This window comes from Armigeres subalbatus, chromosome 2, assembly GCF_024139115.2.
Source record: "Armigeres subalbatus isolate Guangzhou_Male chromosome 2, GZ_Asu_2, whole genome shotgun sequence".
Classification (NCBI taxonomy): Eukaryota; Metazoa; Arthropoda; class Insecta; order Diptera; family Culicidae; genus Armigeres; species Armigeres subalbatus.
Genome location: NC_085140.1, coordinates 96,481,343 through 96,507,418, shown reverse-complemented (window position 1 = coordinate 96,507,418; position 26,076 = coordinate 96,481,343). Strand labels below are relative to the sequence as shown.

General features: G+C 40.0%; 2 protein-coding genes across 3 annotated transcripts in view; both read right to left on the bottom strand.

Moving 5' to 3' along the window:
- The window catches only part of LOC134210198 (protein encore), a 246,325-nt gene extending 220,704 nt beyond the window's left edge, over window positions 1-25,621 (bottom strand). For both annotated transcript variants that reach the window (XM_062686234.1, XM_062686232.1), the window contains exon 1: window positions 25,208-25,621. The gene's annotated coding sequence lies outside the window, so the exon portion shown is untranslated. The remainder of the gene's footprint in view (window positions 1-25,207) is intronic.
- Window positions 8,147-9,749, bottom strand: LOC134209092 (uncharacterized). Its single transcript, XM_062685070.1, has 2 exons — window positions 8,855-9,749; window positions 8,147-8,758 (listed from the first exon to the last, which is right to left on the bottom strand). Exons 1-2 carry the CDS (start codon window positions 9,416-9,418, stop codon window positions 8,147-8,149), a joined length of 1,176 nt encoding a protein of 391 aa, XP_062541054.1. The 5' UTR covers window positions 9,419-9,749.
- Window positions 25,622-26,076: the final 455 nt, after the last annotated feature.

The following is a 26,076-nucleotide window of genomic DNA, read 5'->3' as shown; positions in this document are numbered from 1 at the left end:
GAGTTGCTTTGGCTCTGGTTTCTTCACGCCATCGAAAAGACTCCTGAGTTACAACACAAGGTTAAAAATACAATTTTACTTCATTCCACCAGATTGACTTTCAGGTGGAAATATCCCAGAAGGCAATTACCGCACGAAGGGGGATTTTCCACATGAAGCGGGAAAGTTTTCCTTTCCCTCGATTCAACATTATATGGCGGCAACTCACGCGATCGGAATGCGGCAAATCGTGCGAAAAATTGCACAGCCTAGCTTCAAAACTTGTTCTTGGTGGCTCCCTGTTTTTGTTTAAGTCAGCGGTGTTTTCAAGGTATATTAGAACAGTTTCACAAAATCCAAACTCAGGGACTCAAATTCTCAAAGAAGCACACTTAGGATTGGCTACTACCCCCTCTTCACCGTAAACCCTAGATCCAACCATGTATTTTCAACGCTATGACACGTACTACGGAGGGCCTACAGGAAAAACCCAAATGAAAGAAAACCGACACGTGTTGTCCTCCTATTGTGATAAGGCATCAGGCCCGTTGGGAGAATAGGTTTGCATACATTCACCGTCATGTTTGTTGAGTTCATGTCATCGGTCATCATTCGTGTAGCCTCCTGGACTTTCCGCTACTTATCTGGGAAAACGGAATGGCTTCCTCCATTAGCACGCAACGCATCGACGATGTTAATAGACCTTGATATGCGGTTAGAAGTTGAATGCGAACGACGACAATGAGTTCATGCGAAGGCGTTGCAGGACAGGAGATCGGGTGGTACCAGTGTATAGTGAAATGTCAATGTCAATTCCGTTCTTTTACCCGGCTGTGAACTTGGTTTCTAATCAGAAGCACTTTATTATTCACCCGATAGGGTCTTACTCTGTTGATTCTTGAAATAAATCAAACGAAAAACCTATTTTTGGCATACGTTAACAACATATTAGATTCAAAATTAAGACCAAATATTGTCAGTTCCATTGGTTATACTATTTATACTATACTAGCTTCGAAATTTTCAGGAAATATCACTCGCAATTAATATTATTAGCAATTTGTTTTCCTTTTTTTAAATAATTATCTAATACATTCATTCATCTCTGCAGAGGATAAATACAATGTTGTGTTCCATTTTATCTGCAACAAATATGAAGAGGTAATTGTAGTGAACTTTTAAAACTGCGATAGCTTGCATATTTCAGAAGTAAAACACAATTCATGTCAACAGATGGTGGAGTTTATGTCTAAACATAAATAACTTGAACAAAAGCATCATCGAAAACCGACTAAGGTACCCCGGGGCAAGTGGAACCTAAAAAAACGCTAGTTCAGCAAAATTGTTAACGCATACTTAGAAAACAGGTTATTTCAAAACATTAACTACTGATACATAAGGGTATGCGATAACACACTTTTTCCTAACGAAACGAAACGAAATTCAAAATGTCTATGTTGATTCGGATCGAAACGAAACGAAATATGGATTTACTTTCGAAACATCGAAACGAAACGAAATCAAGGTTTATTTGATTCGAAATTTTTCGAAACGAAACGAAATTTAAATTTTTTTCCGCGGAATTTTGATTAAATTGGTTTTACATTATGTACGCAATTCGGACACTATTTCGAAGTCAAATAACTGTTTTACGACCAAAAGAATTATAATAACAGAAGAGGCAGTTTGTGATAAATCGCCGCATTCTTGCCGCATATACCATTGGCGATAAGGCAATGACACAGCATTTATACCGTTTAAAACCTTAGTTCACTTAAGAATAATGTAATTATGCTGAAGCATACTTCATATTGTCTTGTCAGCGTGGTTTTATAGTATTGAGCTAATTCAAAATCAGAAAATTAATGCTTAAATTTATTTTTTTATTTAGTGGGATACTCAACTATGTATCCACATCTGCCAGGCGCATACACAGATAGAGAATTGATATTTGAAAAGGGCGTAACAGCCAAAACTTATTCCTTCTTATTATTCGTCCACATATATATAGCATACATTTGCTCACTAGAAGAATCCTGTGCACCTTTCTAAAATGCACAAAGATATGTACTTCAGATTGAATTTTACAGACCCATAGTCTTATATACAATCAGTTCGACGAACTGAGCTATTGTCTGTGTGTCCTTGGCACATGAAAACAGCTGTTATGGTCAGTATGAGCTAAAAGCAATCATAAGTAAAGAACTTTCAGCAATTTTAATAATCTTTCAACCTGTTCTGGATTTTTTTTTGCAATTTTCATGCGAAGATCTGGAAATGCCCACAAGTCTTCAATGTTCCTTACATATTAAGGAAATATTCGAAGAAGAGCTCAGCTTGATGAACTGTACACATCGTAATTGTATATAATTATTGATAAGAAAATTATTTTGAGCTTTTTAGTGGAATGTTTTCACCTGTCATAAGACGAGTTTATACAATCCCATTGAATTCCACCACTTAATTATTGTCCGGAAAACAGCAAATATGCACAGCTCACCAATTAAATAATATTCTTGGAATACAAAAAAGTTATTCTTATTGTATACTTGCTTCGGAGTTTCCAAATCATGACCAATAACGATGCTGGTCACGTCCTAACAGTCAATTTAGGATTAGAAGAGGAAAATTAGTTTAACACTCATTGTTATAAAACAGCGGTTCTTAACCTTTTTCTTGAGAGGTACCCTTCGAACTTTTGCATTAATTGAGGTACCCCCTATGATTCTTTTGCTGTAAATGAAAATAATCGTAGCGCTTAAAGTATATAAAAAATTGACCTGGAATCTAACGGAATATATGGCTCTTCATAAACTTTTTCTGAAATTTTCATTTTTTTTTTAAATTCCCAATTAAAAGTAAGTTCTTACATCAAGGGACTTACTGTACGAAATTTTTTGACTATTGAAAGCTTCAGAGCATATTGAAAATAGGCTTTCGAGCCTCTTGAAAGGAAGCTTTCGAGCCTCTTGAAAGGAGGCTTTCGAGCCTCTTGAAAGGAGGCTTTCTAGCCTCTTGAAAGGAGGCTTCCAAGCCTCTTGAAAGGAGGCTTCCAAGCCTCTTGAAAGGAGGCTTCCAAGCCTCTTGAAAGGAGGCTTCCGAGCCTCTTGAAAGGAGGCTTCCGAGCCTCTTGAAAGGAGGCTTCCGAGCCTCTTGAAAGGACGCTTCCGAGCCTCTTGAAAGGAGGCTGGAGCCTCTTGAAAGGAGGCTTCTGAGCCTCTTGAAAGGAGGCCTGAGCCTCTTGAAAGGAGGCTTCTGAGCCTCTTGAAAGGAGGTTCTGAGCCTCTTGAAAGGAGGCTCTGAGCCTCTTGAAAGGAGGCTTCTGAGCCTTTGAAAGGAGGCCTGAGCCTCTTGAAAGGAGGCTTCTGAGCCTCTTGAAAGGAGGCTCTGAGCTCTTGAAAGGAGGCTTGAGCCTCTTGAAAGGAGGCTTCTGAGCCTCTTGAAAGGAGGCCTGAGCCTCTTGAAAGGAGGCTTCTGAGCCTCTTGAAAGGAGGCTTCTGAGCCTCTTGAAAGGAGGCCTGAGCCTCTTGAAAGGAGGCTTCTGAGCCTCTTGAAAGGAGGCTTCTGAGCCTCTTGAAAGGAGGCTTCCTGAGCCTCTTGAAAGGAGGCTCTGAGCCTCTTGAAAGGAGGCTTCTGAGCCTCTTGAAAGGAGGCTTCTGAGCCTCTTGAAAGGAGGCTTGAGCCTCTTGAAAGGAGGCTTCTGAGCCTCTTGAAAGGAGGCTTCTGAGCCTCTTGAAAGGAGGCTTGAGCCTCTTGAAAGGAGGCTTCTGAGCCTCTTGAAAGGAGGCTTGAGACCTCTTGAAAAGAGGCTTCTGAGCCTCTTGAAAGGAGGCTCTGAGCCTCTTGAAAGGAGGCTTCTGAGCCTCTTGAAAGGAGGCTTCTGAGCCTCTTGAAAGGAGGCCTGAGCCTCTTGAAAGGAGGCTTCTGAGCCTCTTGAAAGGAGGCTTCTGAGCCTCTTGAAAGGAGGCTTCTGAGCCTCTTGAAAGGAGGCTTCTGAGGCCCTCTTGAAAGGAGGCTTCTGAGCCTCTTGAAAGGAGGCTTCTGAGCCTCTTGAAAGGAGGCTTCTGAGCCTCTTGAAAGGAGGCTCTGAGCCTCTTGAAAGGAGGCTTCTGAGCCTTTGAAATGAGGCTTCTGAGCCTCTTGAAAGGAGGCTTTGAGCCTCTTGAAAGGAGGCTTCTGAGCCTCTTGAAAGGAGGCTTCTGAGCTCTTGAAAGGAGGCTTCTGAGCCTCTTGAAAGGAGGCTTCTGAGCCTCTTGAAAGGAGGCTTCTGAGCCTCTTGAAAGGAGGCTTCTGAGCCTCTTGAAAGGAGGCTTCTGAGCCTCTTGAAAGGAGGCTTCCTGAGCCTCTTGAAAGGAGGCTTCTGAGCCTCTTGAAAGGAGGCTCTGAGCCTCTTGAAAGGAGGCCCGAGCCTCTTGAAAGGAGGCTTCCGAGCCTCTTGAAAGGAGGCTTCCGAGCCTCTTGAAAGGAGGCTTCCTGAGGCTTCCGAGCCTCTTCAAAGGAGGCTTCCGAGTCTCTTGAGAGGAGGCTTTTGAGCCTCTTGAAAGGAGGCTTCTGAGCCTCTTGAAAGGAGGCTTCTGAGCCTCTTGCAAGGAGGCTTCCGAGCCTCTTGAAAGGAGGCTTCCGAGCCTCTTGAAAGGAGGCTTCCGAGCCTCTTGAAAGGAGGCTTCCGAGCCTCTTGAAAGGAGGCTTTTCAATAGGCCTCTAGAAAGGAGACTTCCAACCCTCTTGAGAGTAGGCTTCCGAGCCTTTTGAAATGAGGCTGTCGAGCCTGTTTAAAAATCCCTTCCGAGCCCCTTGAAAAGAAGCAGAAATAAAAGGAAATTTCAAGAAAAACAGCTTGGCTTCCGGTCCTCTTCAAAGAAAGTTTTTTAACATCTTATAATAATGTTTCCGGGTCACTTGAAAGGTGGCTTCCGAACTGCTTGGAAGGAGGCCTCCGAGAAGCGCAGAAGGAGGCTTCCAATTCTCTTGCAACGAAGCAACTGAGCTTTTCGGGAAGAAGTCTTTCAAATTGAGGCTTTCGAATCTGTAGATTCTAGATTTTAGTTAAGAATCATATTCTTAACATATTATTTAACAATCTGTTTTGACCCGGTAGATTGCATAGAAGATTTATTAAATTTGTTCATTCGAGGTTTTGCCCTTTTGATCTTTTGTCCCACATCTCTTCATCCATTGTACTGGTTGTGGAGGACAGGATTCAATAGGCCATGATTTACTGATCGCCATGCATAGGATAAAGGAGGTATTTTGGACCACCAGTTCGACGGCTCATATTTTGGACCACTGAGTATTATGTACAAGACAAAGTTTAGAAATAAAAAAAATACAAAACTTGGCTAGTAGAGAAGGAAATCCATGTGAAGCCCCTGGGTAAGCGACTGAATATTTATTGTAAACAAAGTTATATGAAAACAAGAAGACGAAAACTGTGTTTCAAATCAAACCAACACAATCCAGTGTGCTTCGTTTAATAAGCTTCTACAATACGATCGATTCTGCACTAAATAATTCTGTGCTCTTTGATGCAGACATTAGTTTTATTACTTCGCGTTCTCCCACACTAGCTGGCGTGATCAGCACCAACAAGATCGATTGTACACTGGTTGAACAAATTACTGCTACGCGAGGGAGATTTTTTTTTCACTTCGCGTTCTCCCGGACTAGCTGCCGTCCCATGACCAGCAGCAACACGATCGATTCCACATTATTGTACAAATAGTAAAAAATATCACAAAATATAAATTCGAAGCTTGGAAACACTTAAGACGTTTTATAGAAGCAAACTACATACGTATTTGTCGACTAAGAATGGGGTTATGTAGTAAGCGTTAATAGAATAAATTGTACAACCAAAAGTTTTGAAAACAACTTAACGATTTTGTTCAGCGGCGCAGCCAAAATTTTTGATAAAATAAAGAATGGTTTAAGTTTAAATTTGTTTCGAAATTCCGCGGAATTCCGTTAAATTTCGTTAGAAGCTAGTTTTTCTAGCGAAATTTTTGTAATTTTACGAAACGAAACGAAATCAAGAAATGCGATTTCGCCATGCTAAAATTCCGCGAAATTCCGCGGAATTTCGTTTCGAACCACCTGAAACGAAATTTTTCGAAATACCGCATATGCTTAACTGATACATCATCATATGCTTCCATTGTTGAAGTGTAGAGGTGTTGGAAGCCATTTATTCAATTACAAAAATATTGGTAGTGCAAGAAATAAATTTACCTACAGGACCCACTTATCCCTTCAAACCGGGCAAGTGGGACCAATTCTGTTCGCTACTGTCGAATGATACTAATTTGAGGAATGTAGATATACTGGTCATATTATTTGTTAGTATTAGTATTTTCAGATCATGGATGGAGATTGGTTGCATGCTGGGACGGGACTTGCAAAGAGGAAAAAATGTAACTTCAGCTGCTGCCAGTCAACTGCTGTCACGAACTGTCAGGTGCAACCAGCAGCTTTTTGTGTGAAAGTATTGGTATCCCAAATAAAATATTCCGCATGAATTTTGTTTTACAAAGACTTTTTCACTTAAACGAGTATTCCAAATCATCCGTTTAGCTTATTAATAATCAGTTAGAAACTTGTGTTTTGTTCCCGGTATAAAAATGCTTACGAAAATGAATTTACTAATTCATGAATTGTATACACTTTTATTGTGCTCAGAAGAGTCCACCCGGGGCTTAGGTGAAACAGTCAAGGAAACAGTTGAAACTCGATAAACAACTGTGATAAAAAGAAGAACAAGTGTCAAAACAATGAAAAAGAAGCTGTCTTTGCCGGTCTCGTCTCAGGTTGCATGTTAGACTTCATTTTTTTTCAACACGAAGGGGATTGTAATGCTAGCAGATATGAAAACAAGACAACAGCTGATTTAAGGTAACTTCTTGTTTTCCATTAGCTTACTTTTGTACCAAATGTTTTAAGTGGCAAGGATAAGCAAATCTTTACTCACTTCTCGTATGAATACATATTTCTCTTTTAAGAACACAAATTAGGGTTTCTTACCCCACTCCCGGCCTAACATGCATACGACTGCATTATTTAATTGATATTTATGACAGGAAGCAACTTTTCCAAAATTTCGTGGGCCGTGCAGTACTGCAATGGGGTTCACTTCTGTTAAAAAATAGGTTTTCTTGGTAAACATCGTTTGAAAAAGCTTTTATTTGATTTAAATTAACGAGGTCCAGCACTCATTTCAGTTATAGCGATTTCGTTTCCGGCCCACTTCCAAACCAGTTCTCGGCCTATGCAAAATTTCGCTCAATCTCTCAACATCTTACTCTCATTCTCTCTCGGGACGGTAGAAAATGCGACGTAAACAAAAATATGCACCTTCAACGCCGACATGATACCAGATGGTATTATTTATAATAATTTTTATTTGGTTGAAAAGATATATTCAGTATTCACTCATCCAAATTACTTCCAAACGCTTAAAAACTATATTTTTTCACTTTTTGAAATCGAAGGGAATTATAAATAACATGATAGCGTCAACGTATTAGATAGTTTTCCTATGAACGTTGAAGATTTTTTTTCATACTAAAAAAAACTCCTGGGCTTTTGGCAGCACGGTGCGGCTAGAAGTTCTTATGTCGAGGTGAATTTTTGTTCGGTTTGAGGATAGATTTTTAAATGTATTGTAATATGTTTATATTAGTTCTAGTAAAACGAACAAATATAAAAGATTAAAGTACTTGAGTTTAGAATTATTGTGTGGTGATTAACAGCTTCAAGCAATGATTATATCGAGAACTGTGACGATTTTCAGGTAGGTGTTTACATGAAAATACCGTTTTGTAAAAGTGGAAAGATTCACTCCGGCTCAGTGGTGTAGCAACGGAGAGCAAATGTTTGGAATCTACATTTTTATTTTCTATAATTGGACCTGTGTGGTACATATCGGCCTTAACCATTTAGCGTTTCACTTCCTATGTGATATCGAGAAATAGGTCAACATGTCAACAGTCAATTCGTCGGCAAAGGTTGGTAGCACTGTCACGAGTGAAACTCACTACCGCTTCCCGCGTCTGCAACCATCGTCGGCATCAGTACAATCGTGCGCTTGGAGAGGTAAGTCGCGTTCGAAGTACAGGCACAACTTCAGGTGTTTTCATGGTTGGATCCATAATCCGGATATTCGGATAAACCTTTAGATTAGCAGGTATCCGCTTCCCGGATTGGGTATTACATTGGCGATCCTGCCAGGAGCTGTTGTTACCCTTACGATTATTCCGCTATCTTGCATTTCTTGCAGGCGATGACGAGCTCCTTCGCGATAGGCAGCCGGAATGTTGTAATATGCATTCTTAGTAGGTGGGACAGAAGTGTCGACACTAAACTTAACACTGACGCCTGGCATTTTGGGAAAAATGTCAACTTGAGTCTCTCGACAGTCGTTGATTTGTGAGCCAATGAATAAGAGCTTAAGGTCACTTGCTGTTGACCTTCCCAAGAGCGACCGTTTCCCTTTTTGTACCACCATAAAGTCAGCTGTGATTGAACTTGCTGCTGATTCTATTTCCGCTCGGAAAGAAAAATCGATAATCTTAGGAACACTGGTAGCGTAGGCTTGCAATCCTCTTCCCTTTTCAACTATAGTTGGCGTCAACTTCGTTAGTCCTGCATCATAGTATTTTCTCAGGTTACTCCAATCGGCCCCTCCGATGACGTTAACGTCCGCTCCCGAATCGTCGAGGAACTTGATAACAGTTGAACCCAAACGACAATCTATGAGCACGTCTTCAAGGGAAAGCGCATTCAGCTAATAAAAAGAAAGTTTTATTTGAGATTTCAATTCAATAAACGTGTGTATTTCTTTAATTCAAATAACCAAAAAACAAACATTAGATTATTTTACCTCTTCCAATTTTGTTTCAACTGTAACTTCCTGTTGTTCCGGATTGTCTTGAATGATATTGATACGATTCTGTCGACAAGCGGCCGCAAAGTGGCCAGTAGAACCACAAGTATTGCATTTCAGCTTCAATGCTGGACATGGTCGGTTCCAATGGGCCCATCGATTGCATCGGGAACAGCGATCACGACGACTGTTAGGATAACTTATATTCAAACGTTGTTGCTTGTTGCGATGACCAAAACTTGAATCCTGTCCACCACGCCGCTTAAATGGTGCACTGGGTAGTTGTCTGCGAACTTGATTTATCATCACGTCCTGTGTGGTCTTGTTCCGAGCTTCCTCCATCTGAAATGCCTCGTCTCTGGTGGCAGACTGAACAATAAAATTTGTTTCATGGCCGAACGTTCTCGCGGTTCTTGCAAGCTCTCTGTTAGACATGCCCTTGAGCAATTGTGCTCGGACAAACCGTTCCTGATCATTGGCACTGTAGTGGCAAAGACGTATTTTTCCATCAACCTGGCATGGAAGTTGACTATGGATTCTTCTCTTTCCTGTTGCATACATGAAAACGCTTGGTGTTCAGCCGCAGTGTCTGTCATAGATCGAAGATGACCTTCTATGTTGCCAGTAAAAATTGCATAGCAATTCTCGTCTTTCAAGTTGGGTCTCAACCTTGCTGCGCGAACGATGCTCTGTAGCTCTCCGCCCATGGAGAGGAATAACAACTGCGAACGACGTACAGGATCATATGCATTTGAGAGGGAGGCGGCTATCTCAAAGTTCTCAATGTACTTTGTCCATTCCTCCCACATTTTATTTGCGGGAATGCCTTTTGGGAATGGCTTCATCTGGTCCCATCTGATAGTATTTCCTGCCCTTATCGATGTTGATGGCACTTCTCTGTGACAGCTCCAACTTTCATCGACGTCATCATTTTTACGACTCTGCTCAGGTTGTCTCTGGTTGCGAGATGACAACACTTCAATTGTCTTTTGAAATTCAGTCACATGTCGCCGCAATATTTCGTTTTCTCGGTTAGGGTCGGATATACCATTGTCGTTGTCTTGTTCCGATACGACATCGAAAGGAACACGAACAAAGTTTGCAACGCTCAACGTCTCAACTATATCTTCGTTGGAACTGAAATTCTCTCGGCCGTCAGTAGATCGGATACGAACGTACTTGCCCCCGATTGACATCTTGATTTCACTCTTTTTGAATTCTGCGAAAAAATCTGAGAATAGGATCATAATGTACTAGCTTTTCTCATCTGTATTTAGGCTAATCAGTTGGCATGTCTCTACTATAAGCATTTCTCGATACGCTTCATGACATAATATATAAATAGACTACTTTTTTTTGTCGTATACAATTTGAACTCAAAATAAGTTCTACGTAATGTTATGTCAAGTGTCATTATTGATTGGGTATTACAGGACCAATTAGGATTGAAATAAATGGTTGAAAAATATTGAGTATTGTGCGAAATAAATGGGAGACTTTTTTAAAATTATCAACCATAAACCTACGGCTTCCAAAAAGTATAAATCCTTAGTTTTCTGTGCAGTGAGCCGGGAATCGGGTCCATAGGCCCAAGTAGTGATTTACCCTATTACATAAATCAGAACTTCAGAAGAAACGTTTTTAATCAGGCGTTGCGTAGTGTTTTTTTATTTGTAACAGAACAAAATAGTCAATTTATGCACTTTATTTATCTGAAAAATCCCGTTGACCTATTGTAGAATAAATAGATTATTTGCACTGTAAACGGAAAAATATCGCATAATTAAAATCATTGTTCTTTTTTATGCGGGAAATAATTTTCAGAATGTAAAATATACATTTGGCAATTCACTGTACAATACTTTTTGTCAACAAAACCAACAAAATCAAACTGCATCTGATTCAGATCCATATGCTGTATGAATGACGAAGTTATTTTTCACTAAAACAATTAAAATAGCTTTATCGAAAATGTTGTTCAAATATGTATGTCCCACTTGCCACTTGTATGTTAAAACTCAAGGGCAAATGATAATTGCAGATCTTGGCTTTAATTAAAATTTCTAAATCGTTTGCGATGTCATACAATTATTTAATTGCTCAAAATATTCACTTTCAACATCAATGATAAATTAAGAAACGACTATTTAGTTGGAAATCCATTGAATTAAAATAAAAGTAAGAGATTTTCCCGGTAGTTTAAAGTCATGATCAGACAATAGAATCAGTATGGCACCTCAAATGGTTTTGAATCCAAATATTTTAGTGTCGGGTGGATTCGTTCATAGTTCTGCTTTATCTTCCTAGAACATTGTTGCCATTAAAAACGTTCATCGATTGTTCTGCAGGCATAGTACTCACTTACCCCATATTTTCACTTGCCCCGGGGTACCTTATTTCTCTTAATGCGCGGCAGGCGATCATTGTCCTATTCTATTGCAGTTTGTGACAAACGCTTGTTACGAGTTCAGTTTGTCCCAACATTTACAAGTGAGGACAATGTTGTTGTCATTGGCAATGTTGTTGTTTTACATTCCCTGATTTTTAATAATCTTCTTATATATAAAAATGAAATGGTCTGTGTTCGTATCCGCATAACTCAAAAACGGCTGGACGGATTTTCTTCATTCCTTCAGTGGATATGTTCATTATCGTTTCCGACGGGTTTATATGATATTTACTCATGCAAAAATTACGCGGAAGGTTGTGCAAATTGTAAAAATCTAAAATTAGGATTCGTATGGAAATTTCACATGGGCATTTTCGCCTACTACGCAGGACAACGTCTGCCGGGTCGACTAGTTTTTAATACATTTCAATTGCCTCTGGCAGTTAAAATTTTTCCTCTGTTTCCAACTTAAACTAAACTTAACCTAATTTATACTAAGGATACAAGGAGCCAATCGTTGCAATAGAAGATTGCAACGATTTTTGTCTAAAATTGGAAACTATTTTATTGGACATTTGTTGTAATGTCTCAATATTAGAAATTCTATGCAGTTTATTGGTACTTATACACTCAACCCTCTTTTTACGCCACTTATTGGGGGGACGTAAACCGAATGTGACGTAAAAAGATTTTTTGCTAAAATTTCTAGTATTTCACTTAATTTATTGATCGTTGGATACTTTTAAATACATTCACTTGCGTCTTACATGAGGTATTGTAAGATCTCTCCAAATCCTGGCATATGAGATGTAATAAGATCTCCAAATTGTCCTGGAGTTTGAATCAAATGGTATATCGAATCAACACATTTAAAAGCCTTCATGATGTCCCAAGCCTCAATTATGTGCTCCAATGATTTGTCTTTCACTTGCGTCTCAAAGCAGGACACATGAGGTGTTGTAAGATCTCCAAATTGTCCTCGAGTTTGAATCAAATGGTCTACCGAATTAACCAAGGTTTCCATGATGTCCCCAGCCATGGTATCGACCTAATTAGTGTATAGAACAGCAATGGATAGATCGCTGTTTATTAAATTCGTTTCGGAAGATGTTATGCGAAATGCGTTGATCAGGAACAAGGAGCCCCGAAAGTTTGCTTATTCGAATGGAAATTCCGTGGAAGTTCATATGGTCGCGGCAGGTAGTAAAATCCAATACATTCGTGTGTTTGATTTGCCGCCTGAACTACCGGACAACGATCTAGAAAAACGCCTTAGTGAATACGGGAAAATGGAAAATATTATCCGGGAGAAATTCATACAGGATTTGGGGCTGGACCACATGTTCACCGGAATTAGAGGAGTGTACATTGATATGAATAAGGAAGTTCCCCCATAGTAGATGTACCTAAATAAGTACCTAGATAAATTATTATCCCCATAGGATACCCATAGGATAAATAGTGTAAGCTGCGATCATTTTCTTCAAGTCGAGTCAAGTACGAGGCACTGAATTATCGTTGAGCTCGAAATACGTATCTGTCAAGTTACAATTAAGTGGTGGAATTGTACGAACTCGTCTTATGACAAGTGAAGACATTCCAAGCTCAAAATAATTTTCTTAATGAAGGTTTGATTGTAAAATTGATGAATTTTAATTTTCCTCTATACATTATTAAACTGATCCAAAATTATTTATCAGATCGCTCACTGCAGAATTCTAAATCTGATAGATTACCTGTAAGGGCTGGTGTCCCCCAAGACAGCATACTGGGGCCCATATTGTATAACATTTTTACATCTGACTTACCTGATTTACCACCAGGGTGTCAAAAATCTTTGCCTTCTGATGATACAGGCCTTTCAGCCAAAGGGCGAAGCCTTCGTGCCATTTGTAGTGGATTGCAAAAAAGTTTGGATATTTTCTCCACTTACTTGTAAAAATGGAAAATTTCCCCGAATGCTTCCAAAACTCAGCTTATAATTTTCCCACATAAGCCGAGAGCTAAGGTATGATTAGTACTAGCAGGTAACTGTTAAAATTCTAAATGAGCGAAAAAGTTCGATTCGGCATCCAATTAGAATACTACACCACCCTTTCATAACTATCACATTTGCAACCCGTTTACCAAGACGAACTTTTGCTATAAGACTATAACCCCAAAATTCCGCAGGAACTCGTGGCGAGTGCAGAGGTGTTCTCGGCTTGCATTGGCGTGTGACTGCATCATCAATTCCTTCCCATCCCCGATGACCGTGAGGACGTGGCCTGCGCCGTTATCGATCATCCAAAATACTAGAGCTCTCGGACTGTGCACATTGAGGTTGGAGAGCAAATTCCATGCTTCCATCCATCGGTTCCCTGTGCAATTGGGATTGTTCTGGTCGATCACGGAGTAGCAACTACGAAATGCACGGTCATCACGAAGAAATGAAGAATCAAATCATCAAGATGTTCTAATTCAGCCAAATCGTGAAGACCATGAATCTTCCGATGATGAGCAGTCTGGATCAGATGAAGAATTCTTTTTGCTTACAGAAACATGCGCAGGCAAATTTTCCGATGATGTCAATGGTGACGTGACAATTATGACGCTCCCACCGCAACTATCTTCTAATCCACCGCGACCGGAGTCCCAGGTGTTTAGGCGCAGCGGAAGCGCGCGATTCCAGGCAAGTACCACGATTTTGTATTGCCGAGCAAACATTTTTCATTTCCCCATTCTCAACAGTCTGACCCAGAGGGTCACAGCAGTCCGCGACAAGGGCTGAAGGCTAGCAAGACGGCCTGAAACAATCAGCGCACGCGGGATCGAAAAGTTGATCGTGTATTCAGAGCCATGGGGTTCCAGCCAACAGAATCGGATCCGTGTTTTTATGTACGACGTGAGAATGGTTCTGCTGCGTACATTTTAATTTACATGAGTAACACAGACAACAAAGAGTTCCAAACTAGGGTTTCTTACCCCATTCCCGGCCTAACATGCGTACGACTGCATTATTTAATTGATATTTATGACAGGAAGCAACTTTTCCTGATTTTTTGGGATGTATAATACTGCACTGGGGTTCACTTCTGTTTAAAAAATAGCTATTCGTGCTAAATATCGTTCAAAACAGCTTTTATTTGATTATTAACGTGGTGCAGCACTCATTTTAGTCATAGCGATTGCCATTCCGGCATACTAAAACCCAGTTCCCGGCCTAATCAAAATTTCACTCAATCTCTCAACATTTTACTCTCATTCTCTCTCGGGACGGTAGAAAATGCGACGTAAACAAAAATATGCACGTTCCATGACAACAAGATGCCAGATAGTATTATTCATAATCATTTTTATTTGGTTGAGAAGATATATTTACTCATCCAAATTTCTTCCAAATACTTAAAAACAATATTTTTTCCACCTTTTGAAATCGAGAGAATTATAAATAACATGATAGCGTCAACCAGTGTTGGTAAAAACTCAAAATCTCAAAACTCATGGATGATTCAAATCAAGCGTGAGTTGAAACGCACCCAACTCAGCACATAAAAACTCATGGATGAGTTGAATCATCCATTTGAATCATCGTAGGTTTTCTTTTGTTCTCCTTCGTTAAAAACAGTGAATTGACGTTTGTCGCATAAAATATTAGACACTCTTTTATGTATAAGTAATAAATTGCCCCCAAATTGATTTCAAATGCGTTTTTAAACCAAAATGATTTTTTGGCAAATGAGTGAAATGATGCGTTTTAGCATGAAAAAATCAAGCGTGATGCATTCCTTTAAAATCGCAGACCATTTCGATCGCACGAGAGCGCTCGTTGATTGAGATTTATGAGTGATTTTACCAACACTGGCGTCAACGTATTAGACAATTTTCCTATTAACGATGAAGGATCATTTTCATAATCCTGGCCTTTCGGCAGCACGGTGCGGCTAGAAGTTCTTGGGCCGAGGTGAATTTTTGTTCGGTTTGAGAATAAGCCATTTTATGAGACAGATTCGAACAGCTGATCGAAATTTTGAGTGGACGGCTCGGTCTTTGTTTTGGTAAATTTGCATGTAAACCATCACCATTTCGTCATCATCATCATCATTTCATTTCATTTTCGCAAATGTTCCTTGTAAAATGTAAATATTAGTATTTGGTCTCCTGTCATTTGAGCTTTCTATAAAATGGCTTATAAACCATTTTATAAAAATCTCGAATGACAGAAGACCTAGCACTAATACTTACATTTTACAAGGAACATTTGCGAAAATGGAACGAAATAATGATGATGATGATGACGAAATGATGATGGTTTATATGCAAATTTACCAAAACAAAGACCGAGCTGTCCACTCAAAATTTCTGATCAGCTGTTCGAATCTGTCTCATAAAATGGCTTATACAGTTTAAAATGTATTCTAATATGTTTAAATAAGTTCTAGTGAAACGAACAAATAGGAATAATTGAAGTGCTTGTGTTTAAAATTATGGTGTGGTGTTCAAGAGCTTCAAGCAAATGGTTGTATCGAGCACTGTGACGATTTTCAGGTAGGTGTTTATTCGATGATACCGTTTTGTAAAAGTGGAAAGAATCACTCCGGCTCAGTGGTGTGGCATCGGAGAGCGAATTTTGAAATCTACATTTTTGTTTTCTACAATTGGATCAATTAGGAGTAAAATAAGTGATTGAAAAATATTGAGTATTGTGAAATGAAAAATAAATGGGAGACTTTTTAAAAATTATCAATCGAATGCAGTATAAATCATTAGTTTTCTGTGCAGTGAGCCGGGAACCGGGTCCATAGGCCCAAGTAGTGATTTACCCTATCCTGAAAACTCTTCAAGAACATTTCACTGTGGCGGATCTTGGAGACATACGCCATTTTCTTTGGTATGGAGATCGAGAGCCCATCCAGATACAAGCTAAATCAGGAAACGTAAATTCGAAGGTTGACAGAACGTTTTAGTATGGAGCTAGCGAAACCGTCAAAGGTACTACTTGACTCCAGCTACCTACAGAAGAAGGAGGAATTGGATCAACTACCTAATAACCATGACTACATCGCATAATTGGTGATCTCCTGTACGTAGCACGCAACACACGCCATCAGATATTGCCGTTAAGGCTTCATGACATGTCATTCAGAATGGCTGCCTTGCGGCTTACCAACACAGTCAAACAATCACCCACCCCACCCACTCCGATATGCACAGATAAATTTAAATCATATATTGCCTACATACCTGACCATATTCTCACTAAAAAAGTAAATCTGGACTTAGTTGTATGTTCAATCTATGCGGCGGTATGATGTTATTATCACATAGCGCTAATTTAGGGAAGATATATAAGCAAGTGAACAAAGTGAAAAAAATTCCCCCAGTAACGCACTATGCCAACGACGTCGCCGGTTTCAACACTCTGCACGTCGTCGGTAGCGTCGTATGCAAGCAATCATTGATCAGCAGCAGACAGTGATGTCGATATGAACTATTGTGAAATCATAGCAAAACATGTAAAATATCGATTTAATTAATCAATCTTTTCCTAACGCATTATGTATTGATGCAATAATAATACCTTATTGATTTTGTTTTGGGGTGCATTGTAAAAATTGAAAAATCGGGGCAAAAAATGATCTTGTTATTGGTGCGTTTGAGCAGCTGGCAACAACAGTTGAGGATGTAAACATAAACAGCCAGCATCGTGAAAACATAATTCATAAATATTCACCTAAACCAAAGAAAAACTGATGCTTTTCTGACAAATTCCATCAGTTAATCCCATGCTTAGACTGTATTGATTAATACTGCTTCCAAATTGGGCTGAATTCTTCCGAATGCGTGCAATGTTTACTGTTGTCGGATGTTAACAAAAAATGAATCCCACGTGTATGCTTACTGAATTGGTATTGGATGTTTCCACCACTACAAATCCATGGTTGATGATTTTTATGACACAATCACATTGCAATTTGAGTGTCACAACGCTTCACCTTAACATAGGCCAGACTGGGCTGGTGATTATCACGACAGGTCACTGGTGTGCTCATTATGTTCGGAGGAGGATAATTTCCTGGGGATCACGAAAGCAATCCTGATTAAAGCGGAGTTCGTGGCACTCGCTGAAGGATTCCAAGAGTTAATTTGGACGAAGCGATTAATTGATGAGATCGGTGACGGTTAAGTAACTGACGTTCTCATTCCAGTAATAGAAGATAATCAGAGCTGCATCATACTAGTGGAAAGAGATCGCATTGAACATATAGCAGCAAACATATTGAAATAAAATTTTTCTTCGTTTGGGACCTACAAGAAAAACAGTTCTTCAGAATGCTGTATTGCTCGACCGAAACAATGTTGGCCGATTTGTTGACGAAACCTCGTATTGTGCTTCGATGAGGCCTATGATTTTCTCAGGAACCCCCTTGCGCCTCAGGGCGCCCCACATATGAATATCAATGAATATCAAGTAAAGGGACTCTTGAAATTCGTTGACCTGCTCCAGAATGATGCGGAGCGTGACAATATCGTCCACACAGGATCTTCCGGCACGGAATCCGGCCTGCTGCCGCCGGAGAGTCGCATCGATCTTCTCCTGAATCCTGGCTAGGATAATTTTGCATAGAACTTTGAGAACGGTACACAGCAACATAATGCCTCGCCAGTTATCGCATACAGTCAGGTCACCCTTTTTTGCACCTTCACTTTCGGATTTCCCACGAGAACTACTTAGAAGTTTCGAGAAATTGTTGTAATTTTCAAGAGAAACGTTATGGAATTCACAAGAAAAAATAGTTTGGAATTCCCCTGGAAATTATTACATTTTTTTACAGAAAAATGTTTGGAAAATTCATGGAAAATTCTTGATGAATGTCTTGAATATTTACGAGAAGCTCTCCGGAATTTCCAAAATTCTTATGAGTTTCCGCGGCAAATTGTTCAAAAAGTTGATTTCAATAAAAAAAAATAAATGGATTTCAACGAAAGATTGTTGGGAATTCCCAGATGGAATTGATTGGAATTTGCAAGGGTTTTTTTTTATTTAATGGAAAATTCTCCGGAATTCCCACGGGGAATTTTCCGGAGTTTCCATTAACATTTTTCATAATTCTTGTTCGGAAAACTTACGGAATATTATTCGAAATTTTGAAGAATTTATTTGGATTTCGACGGGAAATTCTTTTTACTATTCATAAAAAGTTCTTCGAAAATTCTATGGGAAATTATTAAAAAAGAGAACGCTCGTTTGGCCGAAAATCATTCTATTTGGGCTACTTTTTGGCCGAATAACATGTTAAGCCGAACGTCATCTAGCTGTATTGCATTTGGCTGAAACGAACGTTTGGGCAAAATAGTTATTCATCGAAAACGGTTTGGCCAAAAATTGCCATTGGCCGAAATGGTAAGGGTTCATTCACAAATTACATAACGCAAAATTTTACCATCCACCCCCTCGTAACGTTTTTTATACGGCCGAAATGATAATTTGGCCGAAAAGCCGTTTACTCTAACATATCGTTTGGACGAGTCATAAGAACGAATATGCCGTTTGGCCGAAATGGTCGTTTGAAAGAAAGGACCGTATATAAATTTCGACCGTTCGATACCTACCTGGATACCTGGTTGGTGACCGTTCGACCGTATGTAAATTTCGGCTAAATGACATTTTCGGCCATCTGGGTTTTGGCTTGGTTTGTTTGGCCAAATAACATATTCGACCAAACACTTCTCGGTATTTTGGCCTTCGGCTTCCCGTCGTTTGGCGGTCACACGGCGAAAAGCCATTTATTTGAATTCTACGTGGCCGAATAACGCATAAGGCCGGAAGTCAATCCATTTGGCCAGATGACTTCCGAAACGGTTATTAGGCCGACAATATTTTTACCGAAAATGTCATGTGGCCGGAAGCGACAAGCAGCCAAAACCGGCCGAACTGGTGTGTTTTGTGTTTGGATCTAACAGGTCATTTGGCTGAAAATGCCGTTTGGTCAAAAAAGTCGTTTAACCGAATAGATCATTTGGCCGAAAATGCCATTTGATAGAAATGGTCTTTTAGAAGAAAGATTCCTTTGGTCCGAAAATGTTTTTTTTAATTATCCATTTCGGCCAAATGACATTTTCTGCCAAATGACTTATTCGGCTAAACGATTTTGTTTGCATAGTAATCAATTCAGCCAAATGAAACTTTCGGCCAAAAGGCTCTTTCTGCCAAACGACTATTCCGGCAAATGAGTATTTTTTCGGCCAATTTACCTTTCCCGTAAAAAATTTTTATTCACTCAATCGATTATTTGGCTTATTTAAGGTTTTTCCTTTTCGAACTTTCCCAAAGAATCCATCTTTTTTTATGCCTCTAAGTATGTATTCTTAAAATTTTGAACAAAAAACGGAAAAAGTGCTGTTTTTTAAGATCGGCTCGATTTTGTACGAACATCGGGTGAATTTTTCAGGTCAGTTCACACGTGCAGCACTGTAAATATGGGTTCATTGGGAAAGTTGACCTTAAATAAGCCAAAGAATCGACTGAGACAATAAAACGAAATACAATTTTTGGCGGGAAAGGTCAATTGAGCCAGCCATTTTTTCTAGCCAAAGAAACATTTGCTCCTTCAGAATTTCCATTCGAAGTTTTTCTTAATTTCAACGAAGAGCTTTACGAAATATCAACGGAAAATTGTAATCATTGTTTTCAAGAAAAAAAATCTCTGCAATTTTAACATAATGTTGTCTGGCAATTCTACTGAATCTTTGGAATTTCTACGGAATGCGGATGCCTTTAAATTTGAATCGGCGTGGATAATTATAGATCAGCAGCGTGGCAAATTTTAAACGGCGGCGCGCCGATGCAAGTATGTTGGCGGCGGCGTGCCAAAAACGGTCAGCGGCGGCGGCGGCGCACACCTCTAATTTTGGATTCAGTCGACAGGGAAAATTGCGGTGTCCCAGATATTACGAAATAAATGATGTAGTAGTTGAGCGGATGTCATGGGGTCAGCTTTGAGCATCTCGGCTGATATGCGACCAACCCCTGGGGCTTTATTCGATTTCATGCTTTGGATGGCTGTTTGAATCTCTAGCAGTGATGGAGCTTCGGTATTGACGCGTGTTATACGTCGGATTCTAGGCAGATCATGCCGAGGTGGTGATGGCCTGGCTGGTACTTGAAAAATTGTTCGAAGTGCTCGAACCAGTGTTTCAGCTGGTCAGTTGGGTCGGTCAATAACTGATCATTTGCGTCTTTCACAGGCATCGTTGCATTCATCTTCGCCCCGCTTAAGCGTCGTGAGATATCGTGGAGGAGGCGAATGCCCCGGTTGCGGCGGCTCTCTCTCCTTCGTCGGCCAGAGAGTCTGCACACGATCGCTTGTCCCGTCGACATGAGTGTTCTACTTCCTTCTCCAGTCCAGAGCCGAGTATCGTTGACGGGCTAAGAATTTGACTCCTCTGGTTTTTGGTCACTCTCTCGCGGCTTCGGCTTCTCTTTGCTCCTCTATCTTCATCCAGGTCTCATCGGTGATCCATTGTTTTCTCTGGGTGCGCAGTTCGCCCAGATTGTTCTCGCTGGTGGCGATGAAGGCATTCTTGATGGTCCATAGGTCTCCCACGCTGTTACCTTCCGGAATATCTGCAGCACGCGTCTCCAGTTCTTCAACGAAGAACCGTTTCACCGTGGCATCTTCCAGTCGGCGTGTGTTGAATCGTCGTCCAGCTCTTTTCTCCTACCGACGAAGGTGATGATCAGACGCGATATCGGCACTACGTTTATTCCGTACATCAAGAAGGCTCCGTTTCCATTTTCGGGTGATGCACATATGGTCGATTTGATTTTCAGTAAAGCCGTCACGGGAGACCCACGTGACCTTGTGAACCGGTCGATGAGGGAAGAGCGATCCCCCGATCACCATGTCGTTATTACCACAAAATTCTGCTCTCCGTTTTCGCTCATTTCTCCGTGACCATGGCGTCCCATAATGCGCTCATCTTTCGAGTTGTCGGATCCGATCTTCGCATTGAAGTCGCCCAAACAGATCTTGATATCACCCTTCGGAATTCTATCTACGACGGCGTTGAGTTGGCTGTAGAAGTTCTCTTTGTCTTGTAGATCGGCAGCATCGGTTGGCGCATAACATTGGATTATAGTAAGGTTTCGGACCCGTGTTCTAAATCTGGCAACGATTATCCTTTCACTTATAGGTTCCCACTTCATAAGCGCAGAGTGTGCCTGAGTGCTTAGTAGGAAGCCAACTCCGCGATGCCGGGGAGCGTGTTCACCTCGTAAACCAGAGTATAGCAGAACTTGTCCCGACGGCGTTCTGTGTTCTACAAAGCTTGGCCAACGGACTTCACTCAGTCCCAGGATCTCAAGCTTCATGCGGCGTGCCTCATTGGCAAGTTGTGCCAATTTACCCTGCTGGGCCAGGGTTAAAACGTTCCATGTTCCTATTCGTGTCCGTTGTTTCGCGCTAAGAGTCGTCGCCGTAAAATCAGTCCGTATTCTTTCATTATCGGATTCTCGAACAGATTGATGTTTCGGGAACAGTAAATTGTTGGCTCAAGGTTCCCTATCCACCGGGATGGGACTGCCATCTTAGGTATAGCTTCCGTGGAATAGCATTCCATATTCAGCCGCTGGATGCCAGAACAGACGCTGTTGGAGCCGCACCTCCTTGGTGAACAGGGGCTCGATCAGTCGGGTCAAATTTTTTTACAGTTCCACCCAACACCAGGACCAGGCTATTTTGAATATTTTGAAATATTTTGAATCGTTATAACATTTTTTGTAGACCTTCCAGCTACGTACCTTCTTCGGCAGTCTTTCGGCATCTTTCAAACTATATGCCAACATATTGAGTCACGCGATTGAGGATAAATTGATGACTCTAAGAGCAAAAATGTTAAAAAGTACGTTTTCCCATACTAATTTCCATATAAATTTAAAACGCGATGCGGAAAACGAGGGTGCAATCAATCGCGCCCATATTTTACACAGTTGATTGGGGTCCCAAAACGGTTCAGGAAAACCTTGATCTCAATCGATTGGATGAAGTTTGCGTTTCTCCATACAACTGCGCCCCACTCTAAAGGACATTGGATAGTGTGTTGATGAGTGTGGAGAAGCATGGTACATCATAAGCTAGTTATAATTTTTTCGTTAGGACGCATTGCATCACAAAATCGTAAGAAGTTGCAGTTTTTTTTTTTCATCTAAAACCTAGCAATTTTAATCTTCAAGCCTTTTTCAAAAACGATAAATAGGATAAAAAAGACGAACAAGCATTCGCTAAACAAGCTTGGGAAATATTTGTTAATCCACATAACTTACTAAGGTTCTGAACTATTTAAATCATTAAAATACAAAAGGTATTTATTTTTTATTTCATACATCTGGTATGAAGCTTTGTGCGATACACTGTTGTAGAAAATGCGCGTTAACGGCCCATAAACAAACCGCCGAACAAACTCTCGCACGTGGTGCGCATGCGCTCAAGCCGGGCTCTGCTACTCTCCTACATATACCTATTTCTCGCTCGTGCTGCGATACAATATCTATAACAGCGTGTAAGTATTGACTGTTATTCATACGCCAGCAACCATTTGAGTGATAAATAATGTTCCTTCCTATACTTAGTTGCTGCAACGAGTTTGCCACCAGCATCCGAAGACGTGCTAAATTCGTACAATTTCGGGCAAACCCACCAACAAAGGAAACAACGCAACACAGGTGGCAAATATTACACACCGCCACCACCCGACCCGCAACAACGTACACAGGTTCTCGTTCGTGTTGGCCACTACTGGTGTGGCATGTGTCGACAGAGACGACATCAGGCGAGCAACAACATTTAGCGTCATCGGCGCAGAGTCACGAAGATATACCTGCAATAAATCAACTATAAATAAGATGTCGAGCTCATAATATTATTTTTTATTAATTTGGCTCATAAGATTTCACTTGGCAGAATATTTAGCCACCGTTTCACTCATAGACCGACGTTCACGGTTGCCAGGTAGTTAGGATGACAAATCTATAAAAATTCTTTTTAATCTACCTTTTGAATAAAATTACCATCTAGGAATTGCAAATGTATTGAACGAAGACCTTATATTGAATTGAAGGAGTTTTATCCATTATAATGGGATGGAACAAAATCTTTGCCATTCAAGTCATATTGTGCAACTAGTCGCCAAAAGATGATTTTTTGGTCACGAGTAAGTTGTACTTTATACGGCATTGGTGTGGAAAAGTAAGCCGTTTTATCACTCAAACATGAACTGTAAAACCAGTGATTAATTATTTAAGAGCGTCTTAGGTAATGTGACCAGCAAGCGTCCTGCGAAACGCGGGACGCCTATCTGGGCTGTGTCACTGGCTTGAAAATGGATTCTCCAGAAGTGCATTTCGCATAGATTTTGGCCCAAAAAAAAAATGAAAAAATATTTGTAAGGCTGTATGAAAGGCAAAAAATTTTGTAAAACGTAGTTGAAAAATGCAGCCTGGACGCCTGGTCACATTAGTCTTAGGCGAAATGTTACACAGTTATTAGACTTTACGACTTATCCATTTACTTCCACTATAATCAACTGTTGTATGCGTTGATACACACAAAGTTGATTATAGTGGAAGTAAATTGAAGAATCGGAAAGTGTGAAACCAGTATTATGATCAGGAATTGCAAAAAATATTGAATTTTTCATTGAGACATGGTCTCCATAAAATTTGACTTTTCATTAAACATTTCTGTAGTTATTTTTGGAAGCTGCTTATGTGCTAAAGGCAATTAGTAATCCCACCATTTTTACACTGTACCAAGAATTGAAAATGCCGTAGAATTGAAAATTCTACACCTTCAAACAAAGCCAAGTTATTTTCATAAGCAGATTTATTTTACTATAAATTGCTTCACCGTTTTGAATCTTTCATTATTTTAGATATTTTGTTCCCCATTGGGATTTTTTCTTCATCATTCATTGTGTGAACGCATGATCCAATGATGCCCATTTACCTAATACGAAATAATATTTTTTCTCGTGATATTTGCGGAGACGTTGAGTTAAATATCCCAAGCAACATTTCAACAAGTTTTATAAAGCTCTTGAAAACCATAATTCACTCTTCAAGAGTGTTATAAAACCAGCATAAAACCAAAATGTTTCTAGGGAAGTCTTCCTTGGTTTTCCCTCGAGCACAAAAACTATCTACTTGTGCCTAGATTTCCCCCTGACAGTGAGCGCCGGCTCTATTAAGCTTCATTTTTTAAGATAATAGACATGAGAGAATAATTGATTAATCTGCTACTTTATGGTGAATAGTGAAAAACTGATTATAATAAAAATTCACAGAAATAGAGATACATATATAGAAAAAAAACGTAATTTTCAAATACACCCCGGAAGTAATTATGGCTCCAGCGCTGAATTTTCATATTTTGAGATTGAATTCTCTTTCCTAGCGATTATATTGAGGACATATTTTTCCTGCTAGCTTAAAATAACTTAATAATTAATTATTGAATTATTGTTAATTATTGTTGTATGCATTTCGACTGGAAAAGCATATTTCGGTTGAAATTATTTATAATTATAATGCTAAAAATGCACAAATATTTCCATATAATAAGCGAACCTCAAAAATCCGAATAAATGAACACCAAATTGAGATACCTCCTCAAATCTGGCATCCATGCAAGTGCTTTAAATAGGATCAAAACGGGCGTTTAACAAAAGCATCAACTTTGGTTTTTGCTCCTAGTTGGCATGAATCCAAAATATTATACAGCAAATGTTTCTCCCTATGCGCTTTTCGCCACCGTAGTGTGTCACGAAATGATATCAAAACAAGACATTCAAAAATAATACCCTCATAAAGTTCAAGGAAAATATACGATTGAGCAGCTATCATCCTTTATGTTACGTATTACCTCTCACATGTACATACCAAAAACATATCCTTCTTCAAAGAGCCTGGGAAAATCACTTACCTTTGCCAATGCTGCAATATCCTTCAGCACAAAACTCATAAATACACACATGGATATCAACACACGCACATTTGCAGTAACCTTAAAGACCGAGAAAAATCACTGCTCTAGGACGATGAGAATCCTTCCGAGTCGTCACCACTTTCTTATTGGCAATTTCCAAACATCCAACCAGCACCAGTGCGGATTCCATGCAATCTTTGTGCGCCTTGGTCTTGATCACCGTGTTTCACAACACTTTTTACGGGGTACACTTTTCCAAGGGGAATTCTAAACAGATCACTATTTATCACACTGAGCAAAATCTCCTAACACTGTCACTACTTGTCGCCATCTTTGACAACTGAGAGCGAAGAAAAAATCCGATTGGAAAACGACGGTGGCGATGCAAGATGGATTATCATAACAACACACTGCCTGCCCATACCCGCCGAACTTCCTTATAGGAATAGATATTCCGTACTTACTATACTGGTGGTAAGAATCCGAATCGGGATGCGTGATGCAGTTTTCGGGGGCCGGAACCCAGAGCGGCATAATGAGTGGAAAACGAAATTCGAATTGGAATTTTAATTTCCGGAGAGCGAAACAGCGGAGAGCGTCGTGTTTTTGTTCGGTTCCGCTTTGTGTCGCTGTTCGCAGTTCAGGAGAGTGGTCGTGAGATATCAGTTTCTTATTGGAATTGCTTGAATTATTTGCATTTGAGATTTATTTGCTTGAAATAATGTATTTTCATTTTTAAATTAGCCGTTTTGACTTGCATCTATTTTTTGATTGAATAATAGTTCGCCATAGCTCAAATGCCTTCCCCTCGGATATGTTACCTTGCCGCGGTGGGTCGGCTTACGCCATTAGCACTGATATGGCAA